Source organism: Plasmodium knowlesi, assembly GCF_000006355.2.
Source record: "Plasmodium knowlesi strain H genome assembly, chromosome: 8".
In the NCBI taxonomy this organism is placed as follows: Eukaryota; Apicomplexa; class Aconoidasida; order Haemosporida; family Plasmodiidae; genus Plasmodium; species Plasmodium knowlesi.
Window position 1 is genome coordinate 536139 of NC_011909.2, and position 16904 is coordinate 553042.

At 36.9% G+C, this 16904-nt stretch overlaps 4 protein-coding genes across 4 annotated transcripts; 2 read left to right on the plus strand and 2 right to left on the minus strand.

The window, feature by feature from the left end:
* Nucleotides 1–1700: 1700 nt before the first annotated feature.
* PKNH_0812400 (GMP synthase [glutamine-hydrolyzing], putative) lies at nt 1701–3344 on the minus strand (the record flags this gene model as incomplete). The annotated part of the gene is made up of 1 exon (XM_002258728.1): nt 1701–3344. The coding sequence occupies one exon, from the start codon at nt 3342–3344 to the stop codon at nt 1701–1703; it is 1644 nt and encodes a 547-aa protein (XP_002258764.1).
* A 3121-nt stretch (nt 3345–6465) lies between these two features.
* Nucleotides 6466–11317, plus strand: PKNH_0812500 (NLI interacting factor-like phosphatase, putative; the record flags this gene model as incomplete). Its single annotated transcript, XM_002258729.1, has 3 exons — nt 6466–10579; nt 10770–10971; nt 11209–11317. 3 exons carry the CDS (start codon nt 6466–6468, stop codon nt 11315–11317), a joined length of 4425 nt encoding a protein of 1474 aa, XP_002258765.1.
* Nucleotides 11318–12242: 925 nt separating this feature from the next.
* On the plus strand, nt 12243–14405 carry PKNH_0812600 (conserved Plasmodium protein, unknown function; the record flags this gene model as incomplete). Its single annotated transcript, XM_002258730.1, has 1 exon — nt 12243–14405. The coding sequence occupies one exon, from the start codon at nt 12243–12245 to the stop codon at nt 14403–14405; it is 2163 nt and encodes a 720-aa protein (XP_002258766.1).
* A 1159-nt stretch (nt 14406–15564) lies between these two features.
* On the minus strand, nt 15565–16904 carry PKNH_0812700 (autophagy-related protein 18, putative; the record flags this gene model as incomplete). The annotated part of the gene is made up of 2 exons (XM_002258731.1): nt 15565–16577; nt 16775–16904. The coding sequence occupies 2 exons, from the start codon at nt 16902–16904 to the stop codon at nt 15565–15567; spliced, it is 1143 nt and encodes a 380-aa protein (XP_002258767.1).

Below are 16904 nucleotides of genomic sequence, written 5' to 3' on the forward strand. Positions count from 1 at the left end.
TAAAACTGTTTAGCATGTGTAAATACACCACTTAGTAGAAACGTCCAACCTATCACTTCTCCGATGAGCCGACGCATATGCCTACGCGTCCATGCCCATACACACGAAAAAAATATTTGACAGAAGAAGACATAATAGCGCACGTTTATTTCTATTATAGAATATACTGTAAATTAAATGGTGCCAATAAAGTTACTCAAAAGGTATCCCACACGGGGGTGTTAAAGTGGTTTCACAATTTATGTATATTTCATTTTATTATTTTTTTCCAGCATCTGACGGAAACATATATCTATGATTTTTACAAAAATGCATTGTGCACACGTTTGTGTGTGTGTGTGTGTATTTTTTTGCTTAAACATTAGGGGGTCCTCCGAATGGTGAAATAAATCTGGTACTATTGCAAGGTCAGGCACCCAAGGGGTAGGCTGCCTACGGTGTGTAGATTTTGGAAATTTAAGAACCTCCCTTCCTTCTATTCCTTCTATTCCCCTGTTACACAGAAGGGATATTGTGATTACTTACTGGTCGAGATATAAAAAAGAAAAAGTGCCATACAGTGTTTTCCCTCTACTACAAATCTTCTCATCTCACATGTTTGTACAATATATGTCATTAAAAAAAAAAAAGAAAAAAGTTACACAATTTTTAACTTGTTACACAACGAAGCATATGACATAGGTATCACACTTGACGATTGTGCCTCCAAATTTTGACTGTGCGCAACGTTCGCATGTTTAGGAAAAAAAAAGTAACGCCCATTCAAGCTCCCCTACATTGCTACCTGTTTTTTTTTTTTTTTTTTTTTTTTTGCAATGTTGTCCTAATTGTGCATATACCCACTCGAAAAGGATAAATCTTATAAATTGTAAACAGATCCATTGTTTATAACGGAAATGTACCTAACTGAGCAGGGCAATTTTTGCACATGAGGTGAAATGCACAATTAGGCGATAAAAAAGAAGGAATGGCACTGCTTTTCCTTTTTTTTGATCTTTCCTTGTGAATTTATTTCTGCCATTCCAAGGGAGCGAACAAATTGTTCCTCTTGAAGCGAATAAGATGTATCAAGCGCAGCTATATTTGTAGATTTCCCTGCGTTTTTCGATTTATAATTGGGTTTAAGTGGCTATTGGGAAAACGTTATTGTTGGATGTGAGTCCTCATAGATATCGCATAAAAACATAGTTCCGCCACAGTATGCTGCACAAACAGGCAGAAAAAAGCGACCGTGTACATTTGATATCAGCACTAAAGCGCTGCACTAGAAATACCTACACGAGCGCACCATTTATGACAAAATAGTTGAACATGCTTAAAAAGCAGATATATGTGTTTTATTCTTGTTGGGTGGGGGGAGGGGAAAAAGAAAGAGGTAGCTTCTTAACCACCCAACGTTGTTGCGTGCATGTAATGCCTTAAAAAAAAAAAAAAAGGGAAATTATGACACCTTAATTGTGCACGGGACACTACGCTTTGAAGTGATACAATAAGATGTTCAACATTAGGAGTTAACCGCTCAATTGGCGCAAATGAAATCTTTCACTGTTCGTGTTGCGCTAAATGTGAAACGGGAAAACACAAATAGCCGTTAAGACAGTGAATCAGGATGCTGCTAAATGGTTAATGGGAATATGGGTAGTACTTGTAAAGAATCACATGTAGAGTGCGTAGAAGCCCATAAAGCTTCGCTTGTGGATTTATTCAAACTCGATCGTCGCAGGAGGCTTGGAGGAAATGTCATAGAGAATTCTGTTGACTCCCTTGACCTCGCTTAAAATACGCGTGGATATTTTTTCCAAAATGTCGTAGGGAATTTTATACCAGCTGGCGGTCATGAAGGAAGATGTTTTAACAGCCCTCAGGGAGCAAACATAATCGTATGATCGCGCATCCCCTCTTACGCCGACAGATTTGGTGGGTAAGAGAACTGCGAAGGCTTGGCTAATATCATTGTACAAATTATAAGCCTTTAGATCTTTGATAAAAATATCATCCACTTCTCTTAGGATACTCAATTTATGCTTATCAATTTCTCCAATAACCCTGATGGCTAATCCGGGGCCTGGGAAGGGGTGTCTGTTGGTGATTTCGTCTGGTAAATTTAATTCCTTTGATAATTTCTTCACATCATCTTTGAACAAATATTTAAAAGGTTCAAATAGTTTGAATTTTAAATTTTCTGGTAACCCCCCTACATTATGATGGGTCTTAATCGTATCAGACAACTTCTTCGAACATTTGCTTTCGATAATATCTGGATATAGGGTACCTTGTAGTAGATACGTTTTTTCAATATCAATGTTTATGTTCTTTACTGCCTTTTCAAATTCTTCGATAAATAATTTTCCGATAATTTTCCTCTTCTGTTCCGGATCAGTAACACCTTTTAAATTATTTAGAAATATTTCCGACGCATCAATTTTTGTTAAATTCATATCTGGAAATAGACCCTTTAAGAATGAGTACACTTGTTCCCCTTCATTTTTTCTTAACAATCCATTATCTATGAAAATTCCGTAAAATCTTTCTTTGAATATTTGATGTGTAAATGCAGCAGCTACTGTACTGTCGATACCGCCAGACATAGCAGCAATTACGTAATGGTCCTTTGCGTATTTTTTTATATTGTTCAGCTCAATTTCGTGATATCTAATTGGATCGAATTTTTTCGTACATTTACAAATTTTGTAAGCAAAATTGTAAAACATCTGCTCTCCATCAAGAGACTCATACACCTCAGGGTGGTATTGGACTCCATATATATTATATTCCTCATTGTACATAGCACATATTAAGCAATCATCAGTAGAATTTACAAGAAAAAAATTTTCCGGAATTTTTGTTACTTCATCTGTATGATTCATCCATACGGTACTTTTCTCTGGATCCTTTATTCCATCGAAAAGAAGACATTTTTTCCCTTTGCCATCTCCATCCACCAGATTGTAATTCTTATATTTTTCTTCACTCTTGTTTTTACTTGTTATTATGTTCACATCGGTACATCCATATTCTGAATTTTTGGACTTGTTCACTTCACCATTCATCTGCACAGCTATTTCTTGCATTCCATAACATATGGCAAAAATGGGAATTTTTTTTTCCAAAAAATATTCCAACACTTCCTTATTCAAGTGAGGTGCATTCTCCTCCGTAACGGAGTGGGGACCTCCAGACAGAATGACTCCCTTGATGTTTAACTCTTTTACTTCCTTCAACTCAATGCCATAGTCTCTCGTCTCGCTAAATATTTTTATGTTATTTAGCCGTTTCACGATCAGATGGAAGTACTGCGAGCCGAAGTTCAGCACCAGTATCTTGTCGTAGTCACCTCCCTCCATTACGCAAAAAAAAAAAAAAAAAAAAAAAAAAAAAAAAAAAGAATGAACAAAGGAGAGGTTGCTGAAAAAAGGGGGCGCGACCACTCAGAAGGTTGTGGCGCAGGTCTCACGTAGAAAATCAGAAGAAGCAAAGCTAAATGTAAAATCTACAGATGCCGTTTTGTGGCAGGGCCAACAAACTGAATTGCTAAGTTTGATGAAAGTTCAGCTAATTGTTCGCTAAATTAGTACGTGATATGGAGCAAGAAGTTTTTATGCTCGCCTGAGAAAAACAAAGGAAGGGGGGAGAATTATGCAGCTTTGCTAAGGCGGGGGATGTATATCTAAGGACAAAGAGTATACTTATGTAAAGATGCATATACATCTGGGGCATGTATAATATGTACGCAATATGTATATATACAAACGTGCGTGCTACAGATATATGAAAAATCGTACATATGCTTGGGGCCATTCTCTCTTTCGGCGAGCACTCAGCGGCGATGCTTATTAATTTGCATCCTGCGGAGAGGAATAACTTAATTTGCAAAAAGGGAGAAAAAAAAAAAAAAAAAAAAAAAAAAAAACGAACATATGGAAGAAGGTATTTTTTTTTTTTTTTTTTTTTTTATAAGATTATAATTACGCACAGAGGAAAAGAACCCATTATTTTCGTTAGGGAACTTCCCCTCACAGGCATGCCCATCCGTAAGAGCTTATCCAATTTGTGATCTTAAATTTTGTTTCCTTATTCTAAAAAAAAAAAAAAGCATCGTGGGGATGGTAATTTGTGGAGAAAAAACAAATTGTACTAATGACTGGCTGTGGAGGGGGTACTCACTCTACCAAGCCGGAATGAACCATTTTTAGGGGGTGAGTCTCAATATAGAGGGGGGGGCGAAGCTATAACATGCAAATTTTTATCTATTTCACAATATGTACACGTTGATGTAAAAAGAATGAACCTCTTCTTCCACACTTTCTTTTTATTTATTTTTTTTTTTGGAGCATCTACTATAAATGTAAGAATGTGCATAACCGTTTTTAACTATTCGCGTGGATCTTAAGCAGACAGGCATTTATTTCAACTGAGAAAAATTTGAACGGACAAAGAGCAGAACGTAGAAATGGAGAAAATGCACACATGTGGGAGTTAAATTTCCCCCTGTTATATTATACCCTTTGATTTATTTTTTTGAAATTGTGTCTTCAGTGTATATCCCCTTGAATATATTTTGCAGAATATATAGAGGTTTCACTAAAGGCGTCTCACTCGCATGTATTTACAAGCATATAATTTTAGGTAGGCACTTTTTCCAAGCCAAGGTACCTTTTGCTACCATTTTCGACTTTAGAAAATAATTTTTTTTTCTCAGACCAGAGGAGAGACATTTGGGGGAAGCGCCCAAGCATATGCGCATGTATGTCCAAATGTATAAATACGGGTATATGTCCATGGGCGTGCCGCCTGTTACTTTTTATCTCGCGCAAGTGTAGCCAGTTTTATTTTCCTTTGAAAATTTAAAAGGGATGGAAAATCCTAACCACACAAAAGAAAGGTAAAAGCGAAAACGATTCCTAATTCGTGTTAAAAAATTAAAAAAAAAAAAAAAAAATAATGTGCGCTCATAAATCGAAGGTATATAAAATTTATGCACTTATTTTTGTGTGTGCCATTACTTTTCTCTTAAAGGGGATTTCTTCCCATTCATCAGAAGGAATTGATTTTTTCTACTTTCTCCATTTTTCCGAAATTGTATGGTAGAAAATTTAATGTAAAATAAATTAATTCAACATGGTTCGTTCTTCTTTTCCACACTGATAGTTTATGGCAATGCGCTTTGCAGTTATCTACAAAGCGAATGGTACGTAAAGCCCTAATATGTACATTATTATCTGTCTGTACATGCGAGGATTGTTCTTTACAAAAAAGAAAGGAGAAATAACACATACTCTGCAGGCACATTTAACCCTTTGCTGTGACATTTACACATACGTTTCCATAATATGATTAAGCCGCGGCAGTCTAATTGGGGCATAGCCCAATTTAACCTTTCTTCGAAAGAAAAAAAAAAAAAAAAAAAGGATTAACACGGGTAGAAAAACAAATTAAAAGTCAAGCTAAAACTCATTTGGGAAAGAACAAGAAATAAGAAAACCAAGCCAAATGGGTTTTTTAAAAATGGAAATGTACCCTAAAATGGGAGGCTCGGGGTTCTGCACAAGTATGGAAAAAAAAAAAAAAAAAAAAAAAAAAAAAAAAAGATATAGGCAGTTTACAGCGAAGAAACTGTAAAAAAAAAAAAAAAAAAAAAAAAAAGAACGTAAAATCGATGAAAAAAATATATACAAAGGAAGCAAAAAGGTATGACATTTTTTTTCAAAAAAACATATTTTCGTAAAACCAGTCTCTTAATCATATGCTCCTGTACTATGTATTCCAAATCTCTGTTTTTAATTTCCATTTTGTACGGGTCATTGGGAAGATGAAAAAAGTGCAACACCCACTAACCCGTTCCTTGCGCTTAATTTTGAACAACTGAATATTTCCCGAGCTGAACAAGTGAACGCTTTTCCTTTGAAAGGGAAGGTGCGAGCTTTAGTTTATAATGCCCAGGATGACACATGAGTTACATGGATGATGCGTACATACGCACATATGCATATGAATATAAAAATATTTATGTACGTGAGGAAACAAGCCTCCTTCCCCTTCCTTCCACCCAATTCTCTTCTACTTTTTTGCAACTCCATCACTACTATTAATAGAATCCTCTCTTAAGAGTTTCTTTTCATGTTTCCATCGGTTGAGAAAACCGGCATTTTGCTTCCCCCCACACCGCCCTTTTATTTCCGTTACAACCGTGCATGACACAACCATCGTCCATTCGGAATGCACACATAGTGAAGTATATATACCTAGTTCTATACTTCGCCAACCGTTGACTCCGTTGAGTCGGTTCTCTTCTCCTTTTCAACTTTAGCACGATGAAATTGTTTTGCTAAATTTTTGTCAATAAGGGGTTCCATGTCCTATTTTTTTTTTTTTTTTTTTTTTTTTTTTAATTAAAATTTGTTTTTACGTGATTGTATTATATACATTCTTTCATTTTCTTATTTTATTTATTTGTTTTTTTTTTTAATGGATACGGGAAAAATATTTTTGCCCCCCAACATAACTCTGCCTTGTAAGTTAAAATGGGCTGTAGATAACAACTCCATAGTTACCTCGAATCAAATAATTGCGTTTGTCATTGAGAATGAGCAGGACCGCATTGACGGGGAGCGGACGGGAGAATCGAACAGGGAGGAACCCCTCATAGGGCAGTGGCCCACAGAGGAAGGATCTTCCACCCGGAAGAACTTCCATTTGGAAAGCGGCGAAACGGAAGGTACACTCTATGGAAAATCAAAAAACGGAGAAGAGGCAATCCACTTAGCCAGTCCAAATGATAATATCTGCGGAAATACGCTCATGCATGTGTGTGAAGAAATACAAAGCAGTATACCAAATCGTTATGAAGAAAATCATCTAAGGAGAGATGCAGCCGATGTTGTAGACGGGGTAGACAAGGATGTAATTGATAATGTGGATAGGCAAGGTACCTTTCCAAACGGGACAACAACCACAAATACCAGAGACAACATGAACGTAGTAAATAATCATCCAAAGGAAAGAAGAGACGAATCGACAGATAAAAAAAATAATTTTATTAATTTAATTTTAAATAATAAAAACAACTGTGATATTAAAAAAAACACTTATGTAACCTTGCGAAGTAACAACCATGGAAGGATCCGTATAATAAAACAAAATCCACTTTTGGAAAAGGAAGAATATATCCATATTAACTGTCCAAATGAATTGTTGTGCGAAATTAGCGATGAAAGGTGCAAGCATGAAGTTATTTTTTCGGGATTATGCACCAACTGCTTCATAAACCAAGAAGAGATTAACAAAAATAAAAAAGAACAAAAATATTTTTTATCCCCTGGATTTTTAACGAACGACAAGGAACTATACATAAATACCGATAAGGTGATCGATTTGGAGAAAGAACGAATTAGTAATATCATTAAGAATAGAAAATTGTGCCTCGTTCTCGATCTAGACAACACCTTGCTCCATGCGTCCTTTTTTGTTATCTCCATAAATATGAACAACGATGTGATAAACATTACGACAGATCTTGATGAGGAGTTGGATGGGGAAGTGGGGTGTACAGATGGTGCCAAAAATTATGGCAACCCTCCTTGCATGGCCACGCGCGTAACCGATTTTCCATTTGAGCAAAACTGTGACTCGTTGGAGAGCGGCTTGACGAATGGAAAGAAGGAGGACAACGTGGAGGTGGAGTTCGATGCAGGTGGAGAGCAGAAACTCCCTGCCTGTGGTGATGGTGATGACGATGGTGATGGTGATGGTGATGGTGATGGGGATGGTGATGGGGATGGTGATGGGGATGGTGATGGGGATGGTGATGGGGATGGTGATGGGGATGGTGATGGGGATGGGGAAGCCATGCTATGTCCAGAAATGAACCAAGAAGAAATGTACTCCATTTTCTGCCAAAAAAAAAACAACGGAATGGATCACATGAACAAATATCAGGACATAAAATCAAGTTACGAAAATTACTGCGATTTTCTTGCCAAAATGAATACCATAAATTTGTTAAAGCATAATGGAAAATTTATACATTATGAAAATTTAAAGGATAAAAATATAAAAAAAAAAATCGATAAATTGGAAAATTCCGTCCTGAAAACAAATGTGAAACACCACAAAGGATCATATACTATTTATTACAAATTAAGACCTGGCGTAATTCAATTTTTACAAAAAATGAATAAAAAATACGAAATATATTTGTACACTATGGGGACTTTGGAACATGCGAAATCTTGTTTGTTATTGTTGGATCCTCTTAAGAAATTTTTTGGTAATAGAGTTTTTTCCAGGAAAGACAGTGTCAATGGGTTGAAACACTTGAACCGCATATTGCCGACCTATCGAAGTGTATCCCTGTGCATTGATGATAGTGACTACATGTGGAAGGAGAGTAGCTCGTGCATTAAAGTACATGGGTACAACTACTTCCCAGAAATTAACTTCTTAGAGGATATTAAAAGGAAGCCCTATTTTTTAACCAAGTTTTTTGCTATGGCACAGTCGTACTTAAACTTCTCTTCCAACCTATATGGATTTATTAATTTTAAATGCAGCGAATATGAAAGGATGAAGATTCATCGTTTTAAAAGCGTGCTATACAATGAGTGCGCAAATTGGGGTGTTCCTTACAATGGTCCCATGGCAATGGGTGGTGCCTACCCGATGGTTGATCAGGGCTGCGTAGAAGAGGGTGAGGATAACCTCCCTGAAGAAGACCAATTGGGGGTACCTTCTGGAACCTCGCCTAGTGACTCCCCCCTTGGTGGCACATCACACGTGGATGGATACCATTTCGAGGAGGAAAGTACCTCAGTGAAGGAAGACATGGAAAACGCGGTAGACGTAGGAAGAGGGAATTCCCTTAATAGAAACGACGACAACATCAATGACGACGAATTGGACGAATCCTTCGAAGAGAGTTTCATCGATTTAGACAAAGAATTCGAAACAGACAGTGAAGAGGATGACATTAGTATGATTGATTCTAAGATGGGCAATAACTCATGTGACATGAGTTTACAAAACGGTTTGGAATTTCTTGATGACACGGAGGATTATCCTGAGGGGAAGGAAGAAGAATCGCTCCACAATTTTAGTGGAGAGCACGTGGAAAGTACTTTGATCATGGGAGCGCAAAATGGAGTTGCTAGTAGTGACGATCCTTCGAAATTTAATCCAAATGATGGTATGTATAACCTTATGAACAACCCCAACTTGTTCCACATGGAAAAAGCGATTACGGAAAATGTAAATAAAAACTTCTCCCCACAGAATGACAATAATTTTTTAGTCAATGCAAACGATTTGGAAGTGGCAGTAGCCACCAGTAGTCTCCCTCTGAATGATAAAAGCTGTGCAGGTGATTTGTTCCAATCGAAAGCTGAGCACCATATTCCCGAGGAGAGCAACCCGATGGATACGAAAATTGAGACGCCAAGCCACTGCGAAGATAAAATGAGCAGAACAAATAGCCACATAAACAGCTATATCAATATGAACATACATATTAGCAAACACATCGATAAAAAAAAAAATAAGAAAAAAAAAAAAAAAAATACGAATGCCGAAATGACTAGTAGCAAGGTTAAGCACTCTCCACTGAATGATGGAGAATATTCTCCGAACCAATTTAATCATCACTCCCTTCATGTAAGAACATCCGAAAGGTTCATTCCGTTTGAGGACGAAATTATTTACAAGTTCATTTCAGAGAAGAACTTTAGGAAGTACGATAATTATGTGGTGGGTTTCCTGCGCAATTATTTCAAGGGGGGCAGGATGATCCGGGGGGATGAATCGGAAGAGGAGGAGATGGTCGCCAATGGGAATGCCACTGTGGATCCTAGCGCTTGTGTTGATGATGATGGTGACGCCGATATTGATGGCGATATAGATGCCAATATAGATGCCAATTTTGATGCCAATTTTGATGCCAATATAGAGGCCGATATAGATGCTGATGCGTGTGAAGATGAGGAGTATCCCATAGGTTCTGTTGAAAGGGATCCAGAAAATCCCCAAAGGAGCCATCAGAAAACTAAAGACGACGCAGAAATTAAGACGGAAAGGGAGAATCATCAACTGGATTTGGGGGATCATCTTCCCCGGGGGGGTCAACTCAATGGGGAGGCCTCTACACACGACATGGTAAAGAGAGTAGAAAAAAAAATAAAAAAAACGAAAGTAAAAAAGCTAATTCATTTTGGCAATTTAAGGAAAAGAAAATCTACCAATTTCAAAACAGTAAACAACAGTGATGCCCCAGGTGATCCATCCCCACCTACTCGAAGGGATAGCGATCAAAGTATTGGTAAAAACGGAGCATCAAATGGAAATGAATATTATGAAAGTTTTTGTATTCCCAAAAATTTCAACGATGGAAATTTTAAAGATAATGATAAGCAGTTGCATTATTTGACAGCCATACTGGATGAAATACACCACATTTTTTACCAACTTTTTGATGATTTTAAAATACATAAAACGAATGAAAAGAATGAAGAAGATCAAATATACAATTATTTTTTGCGTTATCCTATAGTTAGGACGATATTGATTGAATTCCGCAGGCATGTTTTGAAGGGTACGTGCAGATTGGGGAAATTAAATGCTTCATGTATTTGTCTCAGTATATCAACGTGCCAGTCACATGTGAATGCACATACATATACATGTATATGCACATTCTCGTGACTGTCTCCTTCCATTTTCTTCATTTCACCCCACCCCCATACACCTCTGCTTACCATGTGTACACTTCCTCCCGCGCACAGACTGCACCTTCAAGGTCTCACAACTGTCGGATGAAATACGCAGGAGCGACTTTATGGATCACATTTTGAAGTTAGGCGGAAGCATAAACAATGATAATTACACGCACATTTTAACAGTAAATAATTTTATAAAAAATGAGAATTGGGAAGATGCCAAGGTTACGAATTTAATGTGGATTGAACGAGCCTTGTACACTTGGACGTAGGGGATCATTTTAAATGAATTACATCATCCACTTGCGCTAAGAGAGAGCGTATATGTGCATATAATATGAGGGAGGGGATGATATTAAGTGTACAAAAATATGTCTGTATTCCTCTCCCCTTCCTTGCTTACCCGCTTTCATTCAAACCCCATCGTAGCATGTTTTTTTTTTTTTTTTTTTTTTTATGTCAATGTATCACCCCCTTTATGCTTTATGTTCTTCCCCCTTTGCAGGAAAGTCGACACGAAGCATTACGACATGAGCTCATGGGACAGAATGCACAGGAATTTTTGGGATGTCATTGAATATGAAGAGAAAAAAAAAAAGAAAAAAATGAACTGAAATGTATTTGACGTGAATCCAAGTATAGTGCATTGAAGTAAGATGAAAAAGTTACTTCCTCCGTGCAGGATCCATGAGGAAGATTTGTGCCTCCAGTGTCGCTTTGCCCCCTTTTAACAAATTGGGAAAAGCTTACACGATGGTTATTTGTTTTCGCCATCGTTTCGTCAGCTCTACACGTTGCTTTTTTTTTTTTTTTTTTTTTTTTTTTTAACACAAGGGCGACATACCCCACATGTGGGTATGAATTACGTGGGTGTGTAAATATGCGCACAATTTGTATTCACGGTACTGGTATCGCCATACACCTTATTAAAACAATAGGTGATTGGGGAAGATAATCATTTTTTTTTTTTTTTTTTTTTTTTTTTTGTCATGGCTGGGAAGAGAGAATACCTGTGGTGTGCGCATTACGCCGCTTCGTTTGTTCCCTTCTCACTGGTCATTTTTTTCCTGCACTTTAATTGTCATTTTTTATGTGTTGTTGTTTAGTGCTTTCTTGCGTCATTACCGTTGACCGCCATACACGGCCAGCAGGTGAGCACAGCATTCATGTGAAGCCAGCACATGCAGTTTGCGAACGCAGGCATAGTACTAGCAAAACTTTCTATCCTCCTCCCCGTATGATGATTTGAAAGCGTACTGCGCAAAGAAAAAAAAAGAATAATAATAAAAATAAAATAATAAAATAAAAAAATAAAAGAAGGAATTTCCCCATTCCTTTTTAAGGCCATGTAAACAGTTGTGAAAACACTACACGTTGTAGCGCGGAGCAAGGAGGAACAAAATGCACACATGGAAAGGAACAACCATATGAAGCGCGTAAAATTACGTGAATCACCCAGCAGGGAACCATGCTCACGACGCCCAAGCGTCCAGTGTATTTTCCATGAAATTTTCTCCTTAAGGGACACGAAGCACAATTATGAAAATTAGCCCCATAAGGAAAAAGGTGAACTCCTCACTGATCGTGAGCAAAAGAATCCCCTCCTACTTAAAAAAGGAGAAAATAAATTTAAGCAAAAATAATGGCACTTTTGACAAAAAAAGCGTTAAATACAATCAAGTACCACAATTTGTTCAGGAAATAATAAAATTTACAAAAAAAAATAAACTGTTCAAAGAGGAAGAGAACAATGTAATAAGCAAAAACAAAATTATTTTTTTAAATAACTTGTTAAACGAAATTCAAAAGAATAAAACACTTCTAACGTCTTCTTCCATACATGATATATATCGATGTCTCTACAAACTCAATTATTTAAAAATAGATGTCATATGTACTTTGTTTAGTATACTTATAAATAACACAATAAATTTTTCCGAAATAAGTGGCTATGTTCATTGTGATTTCAAGGAACTGATAAATATTACAAAATTCCTACACCATTTCCAGAAATTATGTAATTCAAATATTCAAGCGATTATACAGGACAGCCATGAGAGTGTTAACCTCCGAATTGTGCAGAGGTACCTGAAGGAGCATGGGAAAAAAAGTGGCCCCTCCCTTGGCGACACATATAAAAATGGTGAAATATACACACACGTTTATAACTACATTGGAAAATATGACAGGATTGATAATGTAGATATTCTTTTGTATTCCCTTATAAAAGGGAAACAGACCAATGTTCTTACAGGGGAGGGAAAATCATACGGAGAAGTGACGACTGACAAATGCAGTCCTCTTGGGGAGGTACCTTTGTTAGATAGCCCCAGTGGAACTTCCCATGAAGAACTCTCCCTGACGAGATGCAAAAATGATGAAGTTGGGAATGTCCCGTCTAGTCTGGACAACACAAAGGGGAACCATGCCATAGAGGAAGAAGTGGCGCAAGAAGATAATAACTTTCGCTTGGCCAACACGGAAGAAGGGAAGAGAACGTTGCTAGTGGAGTACATAAACTCGTTCTACAAACTAAACGATATGTTCACCTTCCTTCTAAATAAAGTGTTAAAATATTTCAACGAAAACGCACATATTTTTAATTTGTACCATTTAAAGCTCCTGTTTTTCTTCCTGGGAAAATTTCAAATGTTTGACGCACACTTGATGGAACAAATCACCAACAGGATTATCGAAGAAATTGAAAGAATAAAAACCAACCCGAAACTTCTACATGATGGTACCTCCACAGAGGAAAGGAAGAAATATAACTACGCAAATAACAGAATTAAGAAGTTGAGGAAAAAATGTCTCAACACATTTTTTAAAATAGATTCGAAAGAATTCCTAACCCTTCCATACACAATCGGCTTATCCATGAATACATACTTTAATAACTACCTAATTGAATATGTAAATATTTACATCCTTAGTTTAATTAACTCCAGAGTGAACTGCGACATGGTAAGTTTTACGTATTGTCTCGTAGGGTATAAGTACATTATGGTGCAATTTTTTATTTTATTCAATATTTTTTTGTTTAAAGAAAAATGTATGAAGAACTCAAAACTTCTGGATAAGTATGGTATCTTTTTGCGACGATTGGGAAGAGATGTTACTTTTCCTGGACGGGGCCATTTCGCGGGTGCACTGTCTCCAGGACGGAGTGAAGAAAGGATCGATTTCCTTCACAGTAGTAATATTGAAGCGGGTGAACTACTGACCAATCGTGAAGCCCCCATAAAAATGTGGAAAAGTTCAAACAAAGAGAACAACGCCATGGCCACTTCTACATCTACTCAGGTAAACTACACTGATGAGGAAGATAAAACGGGGTGGCCCGCAAACCCTGAGCAAGTCTTCAACATGCTCCTAGGGGAGTTCCAAATGAAAGTAGAAAATATCTTCCTAATAAACTTGGATAAGAATTCCATGCAGCAATCATATAACAGCGAACAACTTCGGAAATTTTATTTGCACTACAAAAAATTATTCCAGAAGGTATTCAATTACGCCATTTTTCTCCTAAGCAAATATGAACCTGAGGAAATGTTGAGCATTTACAAAAACTTGAAAGCCCATGCGCTGAACGACCAAGTTGTGAATCAGCTGTACGTGGAAGTTCTTTATGAGAAGGTTGCTTTTAATTCGAGAAATGAAAAAAAAGTTTCAAGTTTGTTGCGGTGCGTTTCGGGTGAGTAGAGGAAGGAAATAATAATGAGGGAGAAAAGTGAGGGAGAAAAATGAGGAAGAAAAATGAGCCAGAAAAAATGATGCAGAAAAAGTGATGCAGAAAAAGTGATGCAGAAAATAGCACCAAAAGGTGGAAACAAAAGGATTCTATGTTCCTTAAAAAAAACGCGCTTTAAAAAATTTCATACGCAATACATGCATTTACCATGTAGCTTCTTCATGTGCTAGAAGGTAAGCATACACACAAATGTATGTATGCGCGTTGGAGAGGTTAGTACACACATATGTACGCATAATATATATATATATATACATATATGCCCGTACACATGTATGTTTTCCCGCAAACGGAGTAGAGCTGTGATGCTCCACAAGGAACAAGTTCAACGTGGTGTGCAAGGCAATTCCACGAAGATAAATATATATATGAATAGAAACATCAACAAAGAATGGAAAATAAAAATTTTTTGTGTAGGTCAGTTACATGCAGAAAGGGGAGAACTGCGGTCGAACGTTGCTGCAGAGCATCGCTTCTACATGTGATCACAAACGTAACGACTGCACGGTGTGGATATTACATTTCAATGAACACTTTTTTTTTTTTTCACAACAAGACACTGTAAAAACTGAACGAATTTGTATATCACGAAATGCATTTTTTTTTTTTTTTTTTTTTTTTTTGTATACAACGGAGGATTTATTCCACTGACGGAGGACACGCAGCCGCGATGTGTGTAATTTGTGCACGTAGGTGCGTAATTACGTATGTATATATGTATGTGTCCTCGTTTACACGAATTTATACATACGCTCGTGTGTACCTGTGGACGGGCGGGGGGCATAGCCTACAATCTGCACAACGTACGAAACATAATGCCTAACCACCCACCATGCATATACGTCGTTACGAATTAAAAAAAAAAAAAAAAAAAAAAAAAAAAAAAGCGACACCTCCACTGCGCTCGTATGAATATACAAGCGCTGGGATAAGGAAACTGAAGTACACACACAAATGCACCTTTCCAAATGTGCTTCCTGCGTGTACTCCTTACCCATCCATTAGGTCCTTACACCCATGTAGCGGCTGTGCTTATCCCCTGCGCTTACTACTTTTTTTTTTTTTCTGGTATGTGTCCTTCCTTATCCAATACAAAAACAGTACAAAAAATTAATCAAAGCTGTGAGACGAAATTTTAAACATGTCTCCTCCGATATGCTCGTTAAATCGTAACTTGTAAATTATGCCATTGGAACAAATAACGATAATGCAATTTTGATCATTTACAAAAGCACAGATGGAGGAAATTTTTTTCCCGGGGATTTTGTAGGTTGCAAAACTCCATTCGCTATTCAGGTATGGATGACATGGTAACAAACATTTCAAACTGGATTTTTTATTTTTCGACTCTTTTTCATAATTCAGTAATGCTGGTGGGGATAAATTCTTGCCCTTACATATAATATCAACTTTTCGTAAGGGTCTCTTTTTTTTGTATATAGAAAATACATGTACTGTATTTGTATTGGACGTTAAGCATAGCCAGTTGTTATCTTCACTGATATTTAGGGAGAGGATTTTGGCATTTTTTGTACCCCTTCTGAATTCATTGAGTAGGGTTCCATCAAATGTATTAAACAATCTTATGATGGTTCCCTTGGAGGATGCAGTGACTAATAATTTACCATCGTTGCTTAAGTTAATACATGCTACTGAGCTGTCATGGGCATAAATACTTAAATTTGTTTTAAAATTTATATAGGGTAATTCTTCGTGAATATTCTCACTGGAATTTATTTCGAAGATGTGTATATTAACTCGACCCTTTATAGGGGACAAATAAGCTATAATAATATTTTTATCGATATTGGACAAGCAACATAAACCAGATACATTTTTTGATGTGTTTAGGGTTTCCAATAAAATAATATCTTTAAGTCTGTATATACATAATTTATATTCCAAAATCACTACGATAATTTCTCTTAATAATCTCACTCCAATGATGTTGGAAGAAAATGTTAATTTCGCTATTTCCCTCATCTGTCTATCATCCCAAATTATTAAAACATTTTTCGCCCACTTTCCTTTTTTATCATTTTTATTTCCTGTAATAGCCAGGATGTTGCATCTGTACAGCATCTCGGCTAGGTACAACCCATTTTTATTTCGGTCGGTTAAATCTGCAGGATGGGAGAGGAATGTTCACCGGGATGTAATGCACAAAGTTTTACTTGTATGAAGGTGCTCACATGCACACTCAGGGGATAATAAGTATTTTTCGTCACACGCACATAGCAAATCGTATGTACTACAATTTTCCCCTGGCACTTGTGCAGACTGCCCGAATAGAGGGTGGGAGGGGGGTTCTAGAACTTACCTCTACTATACGTCTGAGTAAACGGATTCGTGTTGTAAATTTTAAAACCCTTCTCATTGGCCATACACAGGCAACCATAGTCTTGATTAAACGCTATATATCTGTTATTATCTAATCTCAAGGATACCAT